This window comes from Cetorhinus maximus, chromosome 22 (assembly GCF_964194155.1).
Source record: "Cetorhinus maximus chromosome 22, sCetMax3.hap1.1, whole genome shotgun sequence".
Lineage (NCBI taxonomy): Eukaryota > Metazoa > Chordata > Chondrichthyes > Lamniformes > Cetorhinidae > Cetorhinus > Cetorhinus maximus.
Window position 1 is genome coordinate 11,054,548 of NC_135900.1, and position 21,896 is coordinate 11,076,443.

Genomic DNA, 21,896 nt, shown 5'->3' on the forward strand with positions numbered 1-21,896 from the left:
TCCCAAGTTATTCTTTCCACAAAGTTAAACTGACTGGCCTGTAGTTGCTGGACTTGTATTTGTATATATATTTGTATCCTTTTTTTGAATAAAGATGTAACATTTGCTGCTCATCAGTCCTGTGGCACCACCCCTAAGTCTAAGGAAGATTGGAAAATTACTGAAGAGTCCACCAGCTTCAAGCCCTCCTCTGCTGCTTTGGGTACTGATCCAGGAATCCTTCTCTGGGCAGAGGAGTGGGGGAGGGGTATGTGTGTCTGGCCCGCGGTGCACCCTGGGCAGGGGGAGGTCTGGCCCGCGGTGCACCCTGGTCAGGGGGAGGTCTGGCCCGCGGTGCACCCTGGGCAAGGGGAGGTCTGGCCCGCGGTGCGCTCTGGGCAGGGTGCAGTAAGATGGCGGCTCCCTCTCCCAAATGGAGACGGGTAACCGGAGCCACCGGACCGGTTCCGCGGCCCCGACACGGTCACCGGGTGGTGGCGATCAAAGAGTTAATGATCATATTCGGCGGCGGCAACGAGGGGATCGTGGACGAGCTGCATGTCTACAATACAGGTGGGGGTTTGCGTGTATGCGAGAGAGACAAAAAGAACCCCGAGCGGGAGGGAAGGCGCCATTGGTGCCAGTGTCCAAGATGGCGGCCGCTGGCGCCGAGCGGCCCGGATTTGAACAGAATCGGTTTATTCCCGGCGACAGAAGGCCCCGCGGGCCGGGGGGAGGGAGACCTGGGGCTGGACCTCGGGGTCTAGTCTCATCTCCGGCCGTTGACAATGTTACCGGCAGCTGATTTACCGAGAGGGAGTTGTTGTTGATGATTGAGGGGAGAGGAGGGGGGAGGGGAGACGGAGGTTACCGGCATCGCCGAGACGGCTCTCGGGAAAAGGAGATATGGGGAGAAGGAGGGTGGGAGGGAAAACCCGGCAACTTTTGGGGGTGGAGGAGGGAGGTGACCGTGCCCTTATTCACGGCCACCGGGGTTGGAAGCAGCCCCGCTGACAGACAGAGCCTGAGGGGGGCGGGGTGGACGAGGGGCGGAGAGTCACCACAACCACCCGGCTGTGTTTATTTTATTATTTATTCGTGAAGATAATAACGGCGGTTCCCGTTACCCACCGGCCGGGCCGTGTCTACTGGGTTTTTTGCAGCTGTTGACAGACTGGGGGGTGGGGGTTGGCAGGGGGGGGGGTAGACCTGGTTCCGGGGCTCGGCTCTGGAGAGGCGGAGCTCCACTCCAGCAGAGAATGAGCGCCTCCCTTTGTTTACACTGAGGCTGAGCAGATCCCTGGACCTTTCACCTTCACTGTTCCGCCACCCAGCCTCTCTCGTACAGAGATTTACCTTCTGACCACTTCATTTTAAACGCAACTGGTATTACCACCTCTCCACCCCCATCCTCTGTCACCCACCATTCCACAATTCATACCTTATTCCGACTGTGAAACATGCAAGTAAAACATTGTCTGTCTCTGCTCTTTTAGGTCGCTCCTTAAAACCTACCCAAGCTTTTGGTCACCTGGATTTATTAGCCTTCACGCGACTCCGTGTTAAGTTTTATTTGAGCAAATTAATTTTAAAAATCAAATTTTGTTTGTTAATCGCTCCCACAAAGCGCCTGGAGACGTTTATTGTTCGAGGCGCTATCCGAATGCAAGTTGTAGTTCTTATTTCAAAATAATGCTCGCTTTGTTTTGGTTTGTAGCAATTTATGGGTAAGTTTGGCCGAGAAGTCTGTATTTTTTTAAAGATTGGATCAAGACATTATTGTATGGGCGATGCACCATATTGTGCATCCTCCTCACTCGCTCCCTGTTTACATTTCTTTTTGACCTGCCTTCAAATCTGCTGTTTGAAGCTAGCCCATGAACTGACATTTTGTGTAGGGCTCCCCCTGCTGTGAATTCCCCATGAATGAGAATTGATGCCCACGAACCGCTCTATTCCGACGTTGCTGGGGTAGAAATTCCCGATAATTACACTAAGATTCTCGCTGAAGCCCTTTTTGTTTGCTTTGTCTCTAATTTGCGGTTTCGAAGCAGAAAACGAGGCAATGAAAGGTGACAGAAAGACAGCATTAGGATTAGAGGAACAAAAACCCGGAGATACTGCAAACAGTCGATCAGTCAACATCTGTAGAGACAAAAAGACGAGTTAATAATGACTGATCTGCGTGTCCAAAATTGTCTCTTTTTGTTTTGGATTTGCAGCATCTTTTTTGTTTTTAATCTGATAGATTTTTCTAGCGTTTAATTTGTAGAAATTTAATTTAACATGGGGATTTAATTGTATACACTTCCTTTTAAGATCCGAATTGGTGTGCCAGTTTATATTTTTGTACCAGATTTACTTAAACGTGTCTAGAATGAGTTATAACAAATTTAGTTCGTGGATTGATTATGTACAGACTCAAGAACATTAAGCTGAAACACTTTTTCTTAAATTTAATGTTTAACTTAAATAAAGTGCCTTTGTTGAATTTCTTTATCTAATATATTTTTAATTACTCTTACTTAAAACATTTCGTTTGGAGATCTTTCAAAAACACATATTAAAATTTTGTACTATTTGCCAGAATTTGTTATAGTAAAAATCTCCAGTTTTCACCCGCTTGACCTTGTTGGGCAAACAACAACATGAGAGCAGGCGGAGGCCATTTAACACCTGGAACCTGTACCACCTTTTAGTGAGATCATGGCTGATTTGTGACCTAACTTCATGAATCCATCTTTCCCCATATCCCGTAATGCCTTTGGGTAAGAAAAAAATCTACCAATCTCAAATTAAAAATTAACAATTGATCTAGCATTAATTGCCATTTGCAGAATAGAATTCCAAATTGCTGCCACCCTTTGCATGTTGTAGTGTTTTCTAATTTTAATACTGGAAGGCCTACCTCTGATGTTTAGACTGTGTCCTCAAGTCCTGGACTTCCCAACCAGCGGAAATAGTTTTTATCTACGCTTTCTGTTCCCCTTAATAGCTTTAAAACTTTGATGAGTTCACATCTCAACCGTCCAAATTCCAGGGAATGCAACCCTAATTTTTGTAATCTCCCCTTGTAATTAAACCTTTGGAGTCTAAGTATCATGTTGGTTAGCCTACACTACACTCCCCCTCAAGCCAATATATTCTTCTTCCAAAGGCATTGACTCGATTCTGGTGAAAGCTGCTAGCTCCATGGCCATTTTGATCTTGTGAGCTTAGATGATGAATGCTAACGGATTGAAAAGCATCGCAAGTGAGCCTAAACCTCTGCTCTGCCTTTACATAGAAATGGGACGTCAGTTAGGTTTCCCATGCCAGGGACCCTGAGATTAATTGTAGTGCTGCAAAAGAAGCCTTGATTGAAATCGAAGGAATCAGTACTGACCAGGGGTTATACTGTCCTGATTTAAGTGTAGTCTGGCACTGAGTAACAGATTCAGGCACTGAATTTATTAGGAAAGCACATACCTGTGCTCCTGCAATAAAAGGATAAACATGGCTCAAGCAGCTTTAATGTCATATTGTTACCAAAACACTCCACAGAACGAAGGTTCAGAATCCATTTCTGACTGGTATTTCTGCAGTGATTCTGTCCCGTGGCACTTGAAGTAGCCTCTAAAATCAGCTAAAAAGAGCAATGGAAATACATGTGGTTTTAGTCTTTGCAACTTTCTAGTTCACAGTATGGTATTTTTGTGAATAATGGAGGGACGTGAGATATAAAGCTGCAGAAAAAATGAACTATTTGAAGGAAATGTTTGCTTAGCAATGCTTTGGTTCCTGTGCATTTACTTGCAAAGGGAGCAAAGATTATCTGGGGAAGTGCAGTTAGGGTTAGTCAACCTGCAGTTGGGAGTCATTACGAAGCATTGGAATCTTGTCCATTCAACATTGGTGAAGACTTTTAGCAGGAGCAACAGCAAGATGTCTGGCCGAGGTAAAACTGGAGGCAAATGGTGCGCCAAGGCCAAACTTCGCTCCTCTCCTGTCGGCCGCATCCACCGACTGCTGCGCAAGGGTCACTATGCCGAGTATGTCAGAACCGGAGCCCCCGTCTACCTGGCTGCTGTCCTCGAGTGTCAGACGGCTGTGATCCTCGAGCTGGCCGGCTGTGCGGCCCGGGACAACAAGAAGACTCACATTGTCCCCTGCCACCTGTAGCTCGCCATCTGCAATGATGAAGAGCTCAACAAGCTGCTGGGAGGAGTCACTATAGCCCAAGGTGGGGCCCTGCCCAACATCCAGGCTATGCTGCTGCCCAATAAAACCGGCCACCCCAGCAAGGCTTATAAACTGCAGGCTTTTTTTTTCAAATTACTGTTAAGCTTTGGTGATCAGGTTTTTAGGTGGTAAGTGCTATTATTTAGTATAGCTAGTTGTAATTTTATGGAGCTAACATAATAGTAAAATTAATGTTATTGTGTAGTGAAGTGATCATCTTATAGATTGGGGACTTCAAAATTTGTGACTGTATTCTGCATTAAGGAGAATTTCTAGAAGAGCGTTTGAAATAGGAAAACAATTATTTTAAATTTCTATAGTATCACTTGTCATTTGTAAGCTCCAAATGCATTTTAATATGCTGACTTTGAAAAGCAGCAGAAAAGGCTAAACATCGATTTGATTCGACCATGGGGAATGCGAGTATGGAAAATAACCATTTTCGTATGAAAAAATACCCTTATTGTAGTGTATCGCTTGGTTTAATGTCTAAGCAACTGTAAAGCACTCGCATCAATTTGATGACATTTATTGTAGGGCGGTTCTTAGTGTGTATCATGTTCCTAGTCTGATCATATCAAGGCATTTGCACCCAGCTAAAAAACTGCCTCAGCAGGTTAACGATTATGGAATGATATCTTAAATCTCAAACAAAAATCAGGAACAGATAGCCAGGCTGAACCCAGAAGAGCAAACCTGAAACTGACCAGGGCTGAATGGAGGAGAGAAACTGAAATTGATCGGGGTAAAGGGTGAAGCAGGATTAAATACACCATTGCCATCCTGAAAGATAATCTTTTGAAAACGGCTTATTGATGCCATTTTTCAATGATTCAAACCAACTGGTAAGCTGGAAGTAACTTTTTAAATTTCCCTTGAATGCGATTTATTTTTTTTAAAAAGTAAGCCAACTGTGAAAAGAGATATGCCCAAATGCATCAGGTTATTCCAATTTTTTTGTGCTTTGCACATTGTGAGTAGTTTGGTGCAGTATTTGGACGTAAGATTTTGTTTACCCAATGCGATCAGAGAATAAAATGGTTTCAGCGCAATAAGAGTATTTTAAAATAGTCATTTGGTAGTTCAGAATTGAGTATTGCTGAAAAAAGACATTTTGTCGAAGCTTTTTGTCTTGCACTCATCAGGACAATAGCAAAAATGCCAATGTTGGAGGAAGCAGCAAGTTTATACCGTATGAGATGAGAGTGCTGATTGGTTGGCAAGTAGACAGTGGTAGAGGCATTGCCATTAAGAGTGCACCAGTTAATGGTGACTGACAGTTAACTGCCAAGCATTGTTTGAAATTTAAACCAGGTAGCTTGACTCTGGTCAAGGCATTGACCTGAGCAATGAACCAACGAATGGCGATCACTTATTTTCTTTAGCTGAAACAGGCGCAATGTGTGTACATGTTCTTTTTGTCTGCAAAGAGCAGGGCCCTGTGTATTAATATATGTAGCTTCCACAACAAATGTGCCACACTGCGAGCCTAACTGACAATCTTAAATTGGTCGTCAGCATAATTTTTTGAGGATTATTTAGCAAATGTTGTTCAGTCACTGGATCACATCTAATTCTGGGTGTTGTGTTTTGAGTTTTGCAAGCAAGGGCTGGTTGGGTATGGTCTGTACCTTGCCCATTGTGAACAGTGGAAGGGACATGCTTTTTGATATAATCCGCCAGTCTTTGTGACGTATGGCCTACATTCCTAGCATCACACTGGCACTGAAATTCATGTACCATATTACCCATTTGTGTGGCTTGACGGCAGTATCCTCTTAGTGGTGAATACCACTCGTGTTGAAACAGCTAGCTTCACCTGTTGTCCAACTTTTGAGATACCTTGCCCTTCGAGTTTAATCTGAGGTAGACTGAGTACTTTTCAGGGCTGAAGATGACAGCCTTAGGCCCACTGATGACTTAGCACGATATACAGCGCAAAATGCTCTGATCAGGATAGCCATTATTGTGCAGGATGTCAGCATCTAGCTTGCATTGTGAGCAAATGGCTTGGTCCCTATTTACAAGGTTGCTGATAAGGTCAGTCTTATAGCGCGTGGAACTGTAAGAATCCCAATGCGTGTATTGACCAGTGAAGGTAGGCTTGCGGTACACCATGGTAGAGGACCTCCTGGCAGATTTCTCAACTAGTACGTCAAGGAAAGGGAGTTCATTTGATTGCATCATTTCAAAGGTGAATTTGAGTGCAGGCTGGAGCCCATTAAGACCTGCAAGGAAATTATTACATACTGCTATGGATTTAAGTATAGCAAATGTTATTGCTATTACAGAGACTTGGTTGAAGGATGGACAGGATTGGCAGATAAACATTCCAGGATTTAGATGTTTCAGGCAGGATAGAGAGGGATGTAGAAGAGGTGGGGGGGTTGCACTGCTGGTTAAGGGGAATATCACAGCTGTACATCAGGAGGATACCTCGGTGGGCTCATGCAGCAAGGCAATATGGGTAGAGCTCCGGAATAGGAAGGGTGCAGTCACAATGTTGGGGGTTTACTATAGGCCTCCCAATTGCCGACGGGAGATTGAGGAACAATTATGTAGGCAGATTTTGGAAAGATGTAAAAGCAATAGGGTTGTTGTGGTGGGTGATTTTAACTTTCCCTATATTGACTGGGAATCACTTAGTGCTAGGGGTTTGGATGGTGCAGAATTTGTAAGGTGCATCCAGGAGGGCTTCCTGAGACAATATGTAGATAGTCCGAGTAGGGAAGGAGCAATACTGGACCTGGTATTAGGGAATGAACCCGGCCAGGTGGTCGAAGTTTCAGTAGGGGAGCATTTCGGAAAAAGTGACCATAATTCAGTAAGTTTCGAGGTACTGGTGGATAAGGGTAACAGGAGTCCTTGGGTTAAGATGCTTAATTGGGGGAAGGCTAATTATAACAATATTAGGCAGGAACTGATGAATCTAGACTGGAGGCGGATGTTTGAGGGCAAATCAACAACTGACATGTGGGGGGCTTTCAAACGTCAGTTGATAAGAACTCAGGACCGGCATGTTCCTGCTAGGATGAAGGATAAGTATGGCAAGTTTCAGGAACCTTGGATAACGAAGGATATTATGAGATTAGTCAAAAAGAAAAGGGAAACATTCGTAAGGGCTAGAAGGCTGGGAACAGATGAAGCCCATGGAGAATATAAAGAAAGTAGGAAGAAACTTAAGCAAGGGGTCAGGAGGGCTAAAAGGGGTCATGAAAAGTCACTGGCAACCAGGATTAAGGAAAATCCCAAGGCCTTTTATACATATGTAAAAAGCAAGAGGGTAGCCAGGGAAAGGGTAGGCCCACTCAGGGACAGAGGTAGGAATCTGTGTGTGGAGCCAGAAGAAATGGGAGAGATACTAAATGAATACTTCTCATCAGTATTCACCAAAGAGAAGGACTTAGCAATTGATTTGTCTAGGGAAGAGTGTGTAGATAGCCTGGATCATGTTGAGACCAAAAAAGAGGAGGTGTTAGGCGTCTTGAAGAATATTAAGGTGGATAAGTCCCCAGGGCCAGATGGGATCTACCCCAGAGTACTGAGGGAGGCAAGGGAGGAGATTGCTGGGGCCTTGACAGAAATCTTTGTATCCTCACTGGGTGAGGTCCCAGAGAACTGGAGAATGGTCAATGTTGTTCCATTGTTTAAGAAGAGTAGCAGGGATAATCCAGGAAATTACAGGCTGGTGAGCCTTACGTCAGTGGTAGGGAAATTATTGGAGAAGATTCTTCGTGACAGGATTTACTACCATTTGGAAGCAAATGGGCGTGTTAGTGAGAGGCAGCATGGTTTTGTGAAGGGGAGGTCGTGTCTCACTAACTCGATTGAGTTTTTCGAGGCAGTGACAAAGATGATCGACGATGGAAGGGCAGTGGATGTTATATACATAGATTTCAGTAAGGCCTTTGACAAGGTCCCTCATGGCAGACTGGTACAGAAGGTAAAGCCGCATGGGATCAGAGGTGAGCTGGCAAGATGGATACAGAATTGGCTTGGTCATAGAAGACAGAGGGTAGCAGTGGAAGGGTGCTTTTCTGAATGGAGAGCTGTGACTAGTGGAGTTCCCCAGGGATCAGTGCTGGGACCTTTGCTGTTTGTAGTATACATAAATGATTTGGAGGAAAATGTAACTGGGCTAATTAGTAAGTTTGCAGACGACACTAAGGTTGGAGGAGTTGCAGATAGTGAAGAGGATTGTCAAAGGATACAACGGGATATAGATCGGTTGGAGACTTGGGCGGAAAAATGGCAGATGGAGTTTAATCCGGACAAATGCGAGGTAATGCATTTTGGAAGGTCTAATACAGGCAGGAATTATACAGTAAATGGCAGAACCCTTAAGTGCATCAACGGGCAGAGGGATCTGGGTGTACAGGTCCACAGGTCACTGAAAGTGGCAATGCAGGTGGATAAGGTAGTCAGGAAGGCATATGGCATGCTTGCCTTCATTGGCAGGGGTATTGAGTATAAAAGCTAGGAAGTCATGCTGCAGCTGAATAGAACCTTGGTTATACACTTGGAATATTGCGTGCAGTTCTGGTCGCCACATTACCAGAAGGGTATGGAGGCGTTGGAGAGGGTGCAGAGGAGGTTTACCAGGATGCTGCCAAGTCTGGAGGTTATTAGCTATGAGGAGAGGTTGGAGAATCTCAGATTGTTCTCACTAGAGCGACGGAGATTGAGGGGTGATTTGATAGAAGTTTACAAAATTTTGAGTGGCATGGACAGAGTAGATAGTCAGAAGCTTTTTCCCAGGGTGGAAGAGTCAATTACTAGGGGACGTAGATTTAAGGTGAGAGGAGAAAACTATAAAGGAGATGTGCGGGGCAAGTTTTTTATGCAGAGGGTAATGAGTGTCTGGAATTCGCTGCCAGAGGAGGTGGTGGAAGCCGGTACGATAGTGGTGTTTAAGAGGCAGCTCGACAAATGCATGAATAGGATGGGAATAAGGGGTTCGGACCCCGGAAGTGCAAAATGTTTTAGTTGACGGGCAATATGATCGGCGCAGGCTTGGAGGGCCGAAGGGCCTGTTCCTGTGTTGTACTTTTCTTTGTTCTTTGTATCATCCACATCAGAAATATGCAAGTGGTAGAAGGTTAGATGTCATTCCATCGAAGACACATTTCTCATGGAATCCAACAAAGATGTTTGTGAGAGCTGGGCCTAGAGGGGACCCCAAGGCAACACCATCAATTTGGGCATACATGGTGTCGTTGAAGCTGAACGCAACTGCGTGAGTTGCCAAGTTCATAAGCTCAATGAATACTGATTCACGCAATGGTGGCAGAGCTAGATAGCCATGATATGGTGCTGCAGCACAAATATCTATGGCTTCCTTAAGTGGAACATTGGTGAATAGACTAGCAATGTCAAATGAGCATATGGACACAACATTGCTATCAATATACAAGTCCCGTATGGTCTTTGCAAATGTGAAGGAATCCTTCACCGTGTATTTGGAAAACTTGTTCAAAACTGGTTGTAACAATTTGCCCAACCATTTGGCCAATTCATTCTGTGCAGAACTGGTCATAGATAAGATAGGACGTAAAGGGACATCACTTTTGTGTCGTGGGCACATACTGCTATGACGAGGCTGATGATATGTGCCTCAAATCCACAAGGCAAATTTGGTCGTGCTATGAGAATGATTTTGCAATTTGTATTTATTACGAGATGTGTGCACTGAATTCAGAAGTAATAAGACCACCAAACCCTTTAGAGATTTTAAGAATTAAATTAAAATATTTATTAACAAAATATAAACGATTTCAAGCACATACATAAGACTACAGTTACTACTATAATAACTCCTAAAATTCCTAATTAACCTGACCACCAGTTACATTCCCTTTAAAGCTACGGTCCAAAATATATTTTAGATTTAAAACAGAACCAGCAAATTAACATAATAGCCACTTGACAGTTGAATTCCAAATGACTTTTCCTCAACTTCAGTTTCATTATATAGCAGACTTATGCGCAAGTGCTGGAGGCTTCATTAAGGTTGTTTCACACACTCCTGTTAGATCTTATATGGCCTTCTCACGCACAACTTTTCATTCTCCTTTACATGTTTCTCTCGTTTAATATGTAAATTCTATTGTACCATATGCCTTTGAAACTCTACCTTCCTCATAATATAAAATTTTTCATGTTGCTAATATATTGTCAGTAACCTTTGGGAAAAATAAACACATTCTTTAGCCTTGCTTATCTGGCTAGTTGTAAACAGACTAAGACCTCTGAGTTTACCAAGGCTCCTTCCCACCAAGGTCTCTCCCTTCCACCTCTTCATTTACAGCTATTACTGGAATTTTTTTTGTATCCCCTATAGTGAAGACAGAAGCAAAATAATTGTTCATTTCATCCGTCATTTCCTTATTATTTACTATTAACTCTGCACTGTCACACTGTAGAGGACCAACACTCACTTTACTTACTCTTTTCATTTTTAAATACCTGTAGAAACTCTTGCTATCCGTTTTTACATTTCTAGCTAGCTTCCCCTCATACTCTCCTGATTAATCTTTCATCCATTCTCTGCCGTTCTTTATATTCTGACCAATCACCTGACCTGCCACTTATCTTTGCACAGTTATGCTTTTTCCTTAAGTTTGATGCTTTTCTTAACTTTTTCAGTTAACCATGAAATATACTTATTCAGGGTATTCTGAAAACACCCTTTAAATATCTGCCACTGCTTCTCTATTGCTCCATCCCCTATCCTAGTTTCCCAGTTCACTTCAGCTAGCTCAGCTTTCATGACCACATAGTTGCCTTTATTTAACTTTAAAATACTAGTCTTAGACCCACTCTTCAAACTTTCCAACTGGATGTAAAATTCAATCATATTGTGGTCGCTGCTTTCTAGGGGTGCCTTTTCTCTGAGGTCATTAATTAATCCTGTCACATTACACAATACCACGCCTAATATAACCTGCTCTGTGTTATATCCGGAACGTGCTGCTCTAAAAAAAACTATCTGGAAAGCATTCAATGAACTCCTCACCCAGGCTACTACTGTCAATCTGATTTTTCCAGTTTATATGTAGACTAAAATTACCCATGATTATTACCATCCCCTTATCACACGCACCCAAAAATTATTTTTTGTATACTTTGCCCTGCATCGTGGTTACTGTTAGGGGGCCTGTAGACCACTCCCATTGGTGATGTCTTGGCCCTACTATTCCTCATCTCCGCCAAACCGATTCTACGTCCTGATCTCCTGAACCAAGGTCATCTCTAACTATTGCACCAATGGCATCCTTGATTAACAATGCTACCCCTCCACCTTTACCCAGCTTCTTATCCTTCTAAAATGTCATATACCCCTCAATATTCAGGACCCAATCCTTGTCATCCTGTAGACACGAGTCCGTAATCGCTATCAGATCATATTTACTTCAATGTGTGCTATCAATTCATTTACTTTGTTATGAATGCTATGTGCATTCAGATACAGAGCATTTAGTTTTGTCTTTTTGTTATTTTTGCAATATCTAGTCTTCACTATTGGTGTATTCTTCAGTTTTATCTCTGTCCCTTCCTGCTATTCTCTGACCCTCATTTCCCATATTACTATTATGGTCGCCTACCTTGAATCTGCCACTTGATTTGCTGCATCTGTCCAAACTTGATCCCTCACTCACCCTTTAGTTTCGAGACCTCTCTACTTCCCTAGTTATGCAATTCACAAAAACACTTGTCCCAGCAAGGTTCAGGTGTAGACTGTCCCAAAAGTATTGCCTCCAATTTCCCCAGTACAGGTGCTAGTGCTCCATGAACCGGAATCCACTTCTCCTACACCAGTCTTTGAGCCATGCATTCATCTCTAACCTTTTTTGCCCAGTGCCAATTTGCACATCTTCAGCTGCTTCATCAATGACCTCCCTTCCATCATAAGATCAGTTCACTGATTGCACATGTTCAGCACCATTCGCAATGACTCAGATACTGAAGCAAATGTCCAAATGCAGCAAGACCTGGACAATATACAGGTTTGGGCTGACAAGTGGCAAGTAACATTTGCATCACACAAGTGTCAGGCAATGATCATCTCCAACAAGAGACAATCCAACCATCATTGCCCCTTGATGTTCAATGGCATTACCATCACTAAATCACCCACTATCAACTATCAACATCCTGGGGGTTACCATTGACCAGAAACTGAACTGGACTAGCCATATAAATACTGTGGCTACAAGAACAGGCCAGAGGCTAGGAATCCTGCGACGAGTAACCCACCTCCTGACTCCCCAAAGCCTGTCCACCATCTACAAGGCACAAGTCAGGAGTGTGATGGAATACTCCCCTCTTGCCTGGATGAGTGCAGCTGCCACAACACTCAGGAAGCTTGACACCATCCAGGACAAAGCAGCCGCTTGATTGGCACCACATCCTCAAACATTCACTCGCTCCACCACCGCCGCACAGTGGCAGCAGTGTGTACCTTCTACAAGATGCACTGCAGGAATTCACCAAGGCCCCTTCGACAACACCTTCCATTCCCACGACCACTGCAGTCTAGAAGGACAAGGGCAGCAGATAGATGGGAAAACCATCTTGGAGGAAGTTCCCCTCCAAGTCACTCACCATCCTGACTTAGAGATATATTGCCGTTGCTTCACTGTCACTGGGTCAAAATCATAGAACTCCCTCCCTAACAGCACTGTGGGTGTACCCACACCACATGGACTGCAGTGGTTCAAGAAAGCAGCTCACCATCACCTTCTCAAGGGCAACTAGAGATGGTGATAGATGCTGGCCCAGCCAGCGAAACACACATCCCATGAATTTTTAAAAAAAACATAACTCGGGTAATAATGCAGAGATTATTACCTTTGAGATTCTGATTAATTTGATACGCAGCTTCTCATATTGACTATGCAGAATCTCTTTCCTTGTCCTGCCTATGTCATTGATACCTACATAGACAGTGACAACTGGAACCTCCCCCTCCCACTGCAAGTTACTCTCCAGTCTTGAGCAGATGTCCCAAACCCTGGCACTGGGCAGACAACACAGCCTTCTGAACTGTCACTCTTTGCTGCATAGAACAGTGTCAGTCCCCCTCACTATACTGTCCCATACTGCTACTACATTCCTGTTTGCTCCCCCTGTTTGAACGGCTTCCTGTACCATGGTGCCATGGCCAGCCTGCTCATCTACCTGGTAGACCTCACTTTCATCCACACAGGTTGTGAGCATCTCACACCTGTTTGACAATTGCAAAGTCTGAGGCTCTCCCACTACTGTCTACTGGGTCCCTTTTCTGCCTCACTCACGGTCACGTCCTCCTGTTCCTCACTGCTGACCAAAACAGATGAGCCTATTCTAAGAGGGGTAACCATCATCTGGAACAGTGTTCAGGTATTTCTCCCCCTGCCTTATGTTGCACAGGTCTGCAGTTCAGCTTCCAGATCAATAATCTTGATCCGGAATTTCATTAGCTGCTTGCACTTTTTGCAGATGCGTTTGTCATGAATCACTTGGTATCCAAAAGCTCCCACATTTCACAGCTGCAATATTACACCTGGCCTGCCATTGTTATTTATTTAATTTAATTACCATCTTAATTAATTTAGAATAATTACTATGTATACTACACCTCTTTCCCCTGTGCACCTAATTCGCTACTCACTTGGTCGCCATCTCACTCCCATATAGACCTCTGATGAGTCAGTAGCTAGTTTAGCTTCCTGCTACAGTAATCAATACCACTTGAGCCAACTGCTTTCAGGTGACTGACAGATAATTGCCACTCCAGGCAGTTCTCCACTTAACAAGCTGGCTTAACTTACTTGAAGGCTAGTACTATTTCAGAAATTGATTCTTGATCTATAGTTAAACCTGAAAAGGACTTAGCAGAACTTACTATGTGAACTTAATTCGCTACTCACCTGGTCTCTGTCTCGCTGTGGCGTAAGCACCTATCTCCTCGCACACCCCTCACTGATCAAATCCAAACATGAAAGAAATTTGCACACCTCAGACCAAGCGCAATGTAAATTAGTAACCCTATTACCAATCTGTTCAATCATACCTCGCATGAATGCTCGCTCAGTTGTGGGACTGCGTCTCACTTTAGCATTATCGCTATGTTTGGAAATGAAAACTGGCACAACCTTGGGTTTAATATACGCTTCGAGAAATCCGTGTCCACTTGCCAACCAATCAGCACTCTCTTCTCATACAGTACAAAGTTATTGCTACCCCTTACATTGGTATTCTTGCGATTGCCCTGATGAGTGCAAGGTGAAAAGCTTTGACAAAATGTCTTTTTTCAGCAATACTCAACAATTTTTTAAAAATTCATTTATGGAATGTGGGCATTGCTGGATTGTCCATTCCTAATTGCCCTTGATAAAGTGGTGGTGAGCCGCCTTCTTGAACCGATGCAGCCCATGTGGTGTAGCACAGTGCTGTTAGGGAGGCAGTTCCAGGATTTTGACCCAGCAACAGCAAAGGAGCGGTGATATATTTCCAAGTCAGGATACTAAGTGGCTTGGAGGGGAACTTCCAGGTGGTGGTGTTCCCATGTATCTGCTGCTGTTGTCCTTCTAGGTGGTAGTGGTCGTAGGTTTGGAAGGCGCTGTCTAAGGAGCCTTGGTGAGTTCCTGCAGTGCACCTTGTCGATGGTACACACTGCTGCCACTGTGCGTCGGTGGTGGAAGGAGTTAGTGTTTGTGGATGGGGTGCCAATCAAGTGGGCTGCTTTGTCCTGGATGGTGTTGAGCTTCTCGAGTGTTGTTGGAATTGCACTCATCCAGGCAAGTGGGGAGTATTCCATCACACTCCTGACCTGTGCGTTGTAGATGGTGGCCAGGCTTTGGGGAGTCTGGAGGTCTAGGAATCCTAGCCTCTGACCTGCTCTTGTATTGTGCATATGTGTGTATAACAACTTTAAAAACATATTGGATGTATTCTTTCGTCCAATGTGTGTGTTGCTGACAAGGCCAGCATTTGTTGTCCATCCTAATCGCCCTTGAGAAGGTGATGGTGAGCTGCCTTCTTGAATCACTACAGCCCATGTGGTGTCGGAGCATCGACAGTATTCAGAAGGGAGTTCCAAGATTTTATTTCAGTGACAGTGAAGGAACAACAATATAGTTCCAAGTCAAGGTGGTGTGTGACTTGGAGGGGAACTTGCAGGCAGTGGTGTTCCCATGCATCACCTTCCCTTGTTCTAGGTGGTAGAGGTCACATATTTGGAAGGTGCTATCAAAGGAGAACATAAGAAATAGGAACAGGTGTAGACCATTTAGCCCCTCGAGCCTAATCCGCCATTCAATAAGATCATGACGGATGATCTTGTGTTTCGATTTCCACATTCCCATCTAACCCCGATAACCTTTGATTCTCTTGCCTAACAAGAACCTATCTACCTCTGCCTTAAAAATATTTAATGATCTTGCCTCCACCACCACCTGAAGCTGACAATTCCAAAGCCACACAACCCTCAGGGAAAAAAATTTCTCCTCATCTCTGTCCTAAAAGGGTGACCTCTAATTTTAAAACAGTGCCCCCTAGTTCTGGACTCACCCACAAGAGGAAACATCCTTTTGACATCCACCTTGTCAAGGCTGTTCAGGATCTTGTGTACTTCAATCAAATCACCCCTCACTCTTCTAAACTCCAATGGAAACAAGCCCAACCTGTCCAACCTTTCCTCATAAGACAACCCACTCATTCCAGGTATCAATTTAGTAAACCTCCTTTAAACTGCCTCCAATGCATTTACATCCTTCTTTAAATAAGGAGACCAAAACTACACACAGTATTTGAAGTGCGGTCTCACCAATGCATAACATCCTTACTTTTATGTTCAATCCCTCTTGTAATAAAGGATAGCATTCCATTAGCTGCCTTAATTACTTGCTGTACCTGCAAACTAACTTTTTGTGTCTCGCACTAGAATACCTCGAACCCCCTGCACCTCAGAATTATGCATCCGTTCTCCATTTAAGTAATACTCTGCTTTTTTGTTCTTCCTGCCAAAGTGAACAACTTCACATTTTCTCACATTAAACTCCATTTGCCAAATCTTTGCCCATTCATTCAACTTATTTATATCCATCTGCAACTTCATGTCCTCTTCACAACATACTTTCTTACCTATCTTTGTGTCATCTGCAAATTTAGCTACCATGTCTTCACTCCCGTCATCTAAGTCATTGATGTAAATTGTAAAATGTTGAGGCCGCAGTACAGACCTCCATGGGACTCCACTCGTCACATCCTGCCAATCCAAAGAAGACCCATTTATGCATACTCTCTGTTTTCTGCCAGCCAGCCAATCTTCTAACCATGCTAATATGTTACCCCCTACACCATGCGCTTTTATTTTCCGTAATAATCTTTGATGTGGCACCTTATCAAATGCCTTCTGAAAATCCAAGTACAGTATGTCTACAGGCTCCCCATATCCACTGCGCATATTACCTCTCCAAAAAACTCCAATAAATTGGTTAAACATGATTTTCCTTTCACAAAACCATGCTGACTCTTCCTGATTGCCTTGAGCTCTTCTAAGTGCCCAGCTATAACCTCTTTAATGATCGAATCTAACACTTTCCCCACGACAGACACCAAGCTAACTGGTCTATAGTTTCCTGTTTTCTGCCTCCCTCCCTCCTTGAATAGAGGGGTTATATTTGCTACTTTCCAATCTGATGGAACCTTTCCAGAATCTAGCGAATTTTGGAAAATTAACACCAGTGCATCAATTATCTCATTAGCCACCTCTTTTAAGACCCTAGGATGTAGTCCTTCGGGACCCGGAGATTTGCCAACCTGCAGCTCCATCAAATTGCTCATTTCAATTTCACCAAGTTCCTTTCTCCTGTTCACCTCCTGATTTTCAGCTATTACTGGAAGTTTTTTGTATCCTCTATAGTGAACACAGAAGCAAAACATTTGTTCATTTCTTCCTCCATTTCCTTATTATCTACTATTAAACCCCCACTGTCACACTCTAGCGTACCAACCCTCACTTTACTTACTCTTTTCCTTTTTAAATATCTGTAGAAACTCTTGCTACCCATTTTTACATTTCTAGCTAGCTTTATCCATTTTACATTTCTAGCCTTTGTGAGTTGCTGCAGTGCATATTCTGTATAGTACACACGTCAGCCACTGTGCATCAATAAATGTTGGGGTTGGTGGATGGGGGTGCCAATCAAGCAGGCTGCTTTGCTCTGGGTAGTGTCAAGCCTCATGAGTGTTGGATCTGCACTGATGTAGGCAAGGAGAGAGTATTCATCATGCTTCTGATTTGTGCCTTGTAGATGATGGACAGGCTTTAGGGAGTCAAGAAGTGAATTACTCACCTCAGGCCTGCTTTTTTTGCCATGGTATTTATATGGCTTGTCCAGTTCAGTTTCTGGTCAATAGTAAGCCCCAGGATGTTGCTAGTGGGGGAATTCAGTGATGGTAATGCCATTGAATGTCATGGAGAGATGGTTAGATTTTTTCTTGTTGAAGATGGTCATTGTCTGGTACTTGTGTGGTGCGATTATCACTTGCCACTTATCAGCCCAAGTCTGAATATTGTCCAGTTCTTGCTGCATGTGGGCACAGGCTGCTTCAGTATCTGAGGAGTCACAAATGGTGCTTAGTACTGTACAATCATCAGCGAACATCCCCACTTCTGACCTTGTGATGGAAGGAAGGTCATTGATGAAGCAACTGAAGATGGTTGGGCCTAGGACACTACCCTGAGGAACTCCTGCAGTGATGTCCTGGAGCTGAGATGATTGGCCTCCAACAACCACAACCATCTTCCTTTGTGCTAGGTATGACTCCAACCAGCAGAAAGTTTTCCCCCTGATTTCCACTGACTTCAGTTTAATATATATCTAATAAAAAATGTTTTTTTTTTGTAGAGCAAAAAGCATGTAGTTAGTTAACACTGAGTGTGGAAACTACAGAACTGGGTGGAGCTAGATCAGTGCACAGTTGTCAGAGAGTGGTTCATAATGCAGTGCAGTTAAGAGGTGTACAGTGCATGAATTTTGTTTTTACTTTAAAATGTTCTGTATTTTTTTGCTACACTCAATCTTTATTTGTGTGCATTTCATAAAGTGCATCACAATTCTTTTTAAAAGTAACAAAATGTTACTTAATATAATGTTGAGAGTCTTTTCAGGCTACGTCTTTCACATGTACGCTCAAAAATACTTGGCTCCAACAAGTAAATTCATTGTAGTCTCCTTTAAGACAAAAATAGTCATGTCCTTGATGTGGTCAGGATTTAAGTGTTTGTTTCCTGCAGCCAAGCTTAGTGTAAGTTTACCATTGAAAGTATGGCATGGCTTGTTTCAAATATTCATCACAACTAGCATGACTTTAAAGGCTGTCATATTGCAAGGTCACCAGTTTAATGATGAAAGTGTTAATATCCTTAGAAAAATATTAGGCAATGGAATTATATTAATTTGAACTTGGGGTTATAATGAAATATTTGGTATATATATTTATTCCTTCATGTGGTTTTGTACAGTTCATTGAACCTAATTCTTTTTATTTTATTATAGCCACAAACCAGTGGTTCATCCCTGCAGTTAGGGGAGATATCCCACCAGGCTGTGCAGCTTATGGCTTTATCTGTGATGGCACCAGGATTCTGGTATTTGGAGGAATGGTAGAATATGGAAAATATAGCAATGATCTGTATGAACTGCAGGTGAGCAATTGTTTCAAATGCTGCATTTACTTCTGTGGCATTAAAACCATCCTTACTTCTCAGTCGTGATTTTCTTAGTTCAGAACTCTGATCAACTGGGCATATTATGTTCTCAAATATCATTTCCTATTTAAAATTTTAAATAAATAAAACAATGTTAGAAATTTAACATTTTAAGATTCTCATCTTTGTTTTCAAATCCCTCCATGGCCTAGCCTCTTGCCATCTTTGGAACCTCTTACAAACCCCTAGAACTCTGTGCTGCACCAATTCTGGCCTCTTGTGTATTTCCAATTTTAATTGCTCCACCATTGGTAGCTGTGCCTTCAGCAGCCTGGGCCTGAAGCGTTTGAATTTCTTCCCTAAATCTCTCTATGCCTCCTTTTCTCTTTCCTCCTTTAAGGTTCGCCTTCAAATCTCTTTGACCAAGCTTTTGGTTGTCTGGCCTAATACCTCCATATGTGGCTTGGTATCAAATTCTGTTCTAAAATGCTCTGTAAAGCACCTTTTATGTTAAAACTCATTATTTAGATGCAAGGTGTTGTTTACTTCATCGTAAAAATTCAATTATGTTTCTTACAGGCGAGCAGATGGGAGTGGAAGAAACTAAAACCAAAACCTCCCAAAAATGGTCCGCAGCCCTGTCCCCGCCTTGGTCACACCTTGTGTCTGGTTGGGAATAAGTGTTATTTATTTGGTGGCCTGGCTAATGACAGTGAAGACCCAAAGAATAATATTCCAAGGTATTCCTCTCATGTTTTTAATAGCAATTTGTATTGTAATACTATAATACCTGCTGCATAATGCTGTAAGTTGATCATTGGCTGTTGTATTATTGAGCTATGCTGTGTTTCATATAGATTTATACTGGGAATTTAAATGAATTTTCAGTAGCCACCGGTCGAGTGTGTTAGGAAATAGAGACAGTTTAAGTAAGTTATATTTGTATTTTGTGGGTGTTAGGAATGAGTTTTAGCTTTAAAGTTTAAGTTTGGTTTCTATTTCTGTATCTATGTTAAGAAAGGTCAAATTGAGCTTTAGTTTCACTTTAAAAGGTGCTTGCATTTCTAATGAGGTTTTTACCACTGTTGCAGCTGGGTTAAGCAAACAATAGTAGGGAAAAACAGTGCCGTTGCCTAGCAACAGGCGTCCAGAGAGGCAGGCCCCTCCCACAGACAGACACACACACACACACACACACACACACAAGAAGAGAAACAGTAGTTTGATTTTGGGAAGCTGTTTGAGTTCATTTGGTTTTGAAAGTAACTGCCAGGAGAGACTGGAGCAAAGGGGATAATGATGGCCAGTTCCAAGCTAAAGAAAAGACCCCAAAAGGGGAGTGAAATAGGAGAAAGTCCCAGGAAGACCTTCTAGTCAAAGGAAGGGCAGCAACCTGGAAAATGTCCTGTTAAGTGAAGATAAGAATGAGGGGCTCCAAGCTTCAGATTTAATATTACAAAAGCTGCAGAAAACACATTTAAGGCAAGAACAGCTTGCAAGAGGCCAGAAGGTCCAAGGAGACAACTGAAGGTCTGTAACTCTTTGCTATGAGCATGTGAAGCAGTGATACTGTTGACGGCTGAGTCAGTGAGAGAGAATGCATGGAAGGCAGCTTGTATGCGTGTGGTGACCCAGGGGAGAGGAACATCAGAAGGAGAGTTCGAAACTCTGGAGGTGAACCCTTACGGAAGGCTTCTGAGAGAAAACGTCAGTTTCGGAGAAGATTCAAAAGCAAAGCCTTGGAGAGTGGAGATTGGAAACCCTTGTGTGAAAGACAGAGTTCAGTGAGACCAGTCAGCTCACGGTTTGACAAGCATCTGGGGGATGAGGAGAGATCCATAGCATCTGTTTGAGATGGCACCTGTCACTTGGTTTCACAGTGTGGTGTGTCTGACCACAGGTCACCATAGGTTTACATAAACTGCGTACTTACTATGAACATTAAAGTATAAGATAGCTTTTGTGACTTGTGTTATCCTTACAAATCTGTATATATCTGTAAAGGTATAGTTGTGAGTGAAAGAGTATTGTAATATAGTTAATCTTTTGTTTAATAAATGTTTTATTCTTTTGTTGAAAGTTCATCAGTGGACTCCTGTGGCTTTGTTCACCATGTTGGCTACTCTCCACGTATCGAAACCAACAATAAAAGTTAGGATCTATCAAGCTAGGTTTCTCCCTGGGATCAGGCTTGTCCAAGGGTAACCTCAGCTGGGATCATAAGGGTAAACCACTGTCATTTTGGGAATTCCACAACTTGTAGCTCTTTGTTTGGAATGATGTGTGACTCTCTATTCACTTGTAAAGTGGTTGAAGTCAGTTATACTGCTTGATAGTATTCCTGTAAGTCACACAGATGTATTGGGATTGGACTGGTTTTCATGGGACACATAGAGCCAACTGTTACTGTAAAGCACAACAAGAAGCAGGCTTTTGGTTCACTTCTGGTGGAATATGATATTGGTAGAATCATAAAATTGAGTTTGACGTTGCTAACCTGCAATAGCCTGAATCCATCTCTTTCTCAAAAGCAGCTTTCTCCATTACTGTAGAAAATGTCCCAAGACGTTTCATAGAGGAGGAGGTGGGAAAATGGATATCTACTAAGTGGGAGAAAAATGGAATAGGTGACTGAATGAAAGGTTGGAAAGATAGTTCAGTGGGAGACAGCGGCATAATGGTAATATCACTGGACTAGTAATCCGGAGGCCCAGGCTAATGCTCTGGGGACACAGGTTCAAACTCTGCTGTGGCTCTATCCTTTATCCCACAACAACTCATTCTTCTGCCTTGATTGCCATGGTGCTTCCCTCAACCCACTCTTCTCTTGTTGGCCTCCAGCTGCACAGCCCTCCCTCGTCTCTGGTTCATTTCACTTGCACCCCCCCCCCAAATCTTGCTTCACCTGAAAACTGTGGCTGTTCTTGACTTCCAGTACAGATCACTCCAGGAGATTGATTATGTTAAAAACCTTAGACCTGTGCGCCCCCATTGGTGA

The 21,896-nt window shown here is 43.2% G+C and overlaps 1 protein-coding gene across 2 annotated transcripts in view; it reads left to right on the forward strand.

The window, feature by feature from the left end:
• Positions 1–381: 381 nt before the first annotated feature.
• Positions 382–21,896, forward strand: part of LOC144696470 (host cell factor 1-like) — a 76,296-nt gene continuing 54,781 nt past the window's right edge. For both annotated transcript variants that reach the window (XM_078567791.1, XM_078567792.1), the window contains exons 1-3: positions 382–552; positions 18,747–18,895; positions 19,478–19,638. In XM_078567791.1, the coding sequence (XP_078423917.1) occupies positions 393–552; positions 18,747–18,895; positions 19,478–19,638 (470 nt within the window). In that variant the 5' untranslated portion in view covers positions 382–392. The remainder of the gene's footprint in view (positions 553–18,746; positions 18,896–19,477; positions 19,639–21,896) is intronic.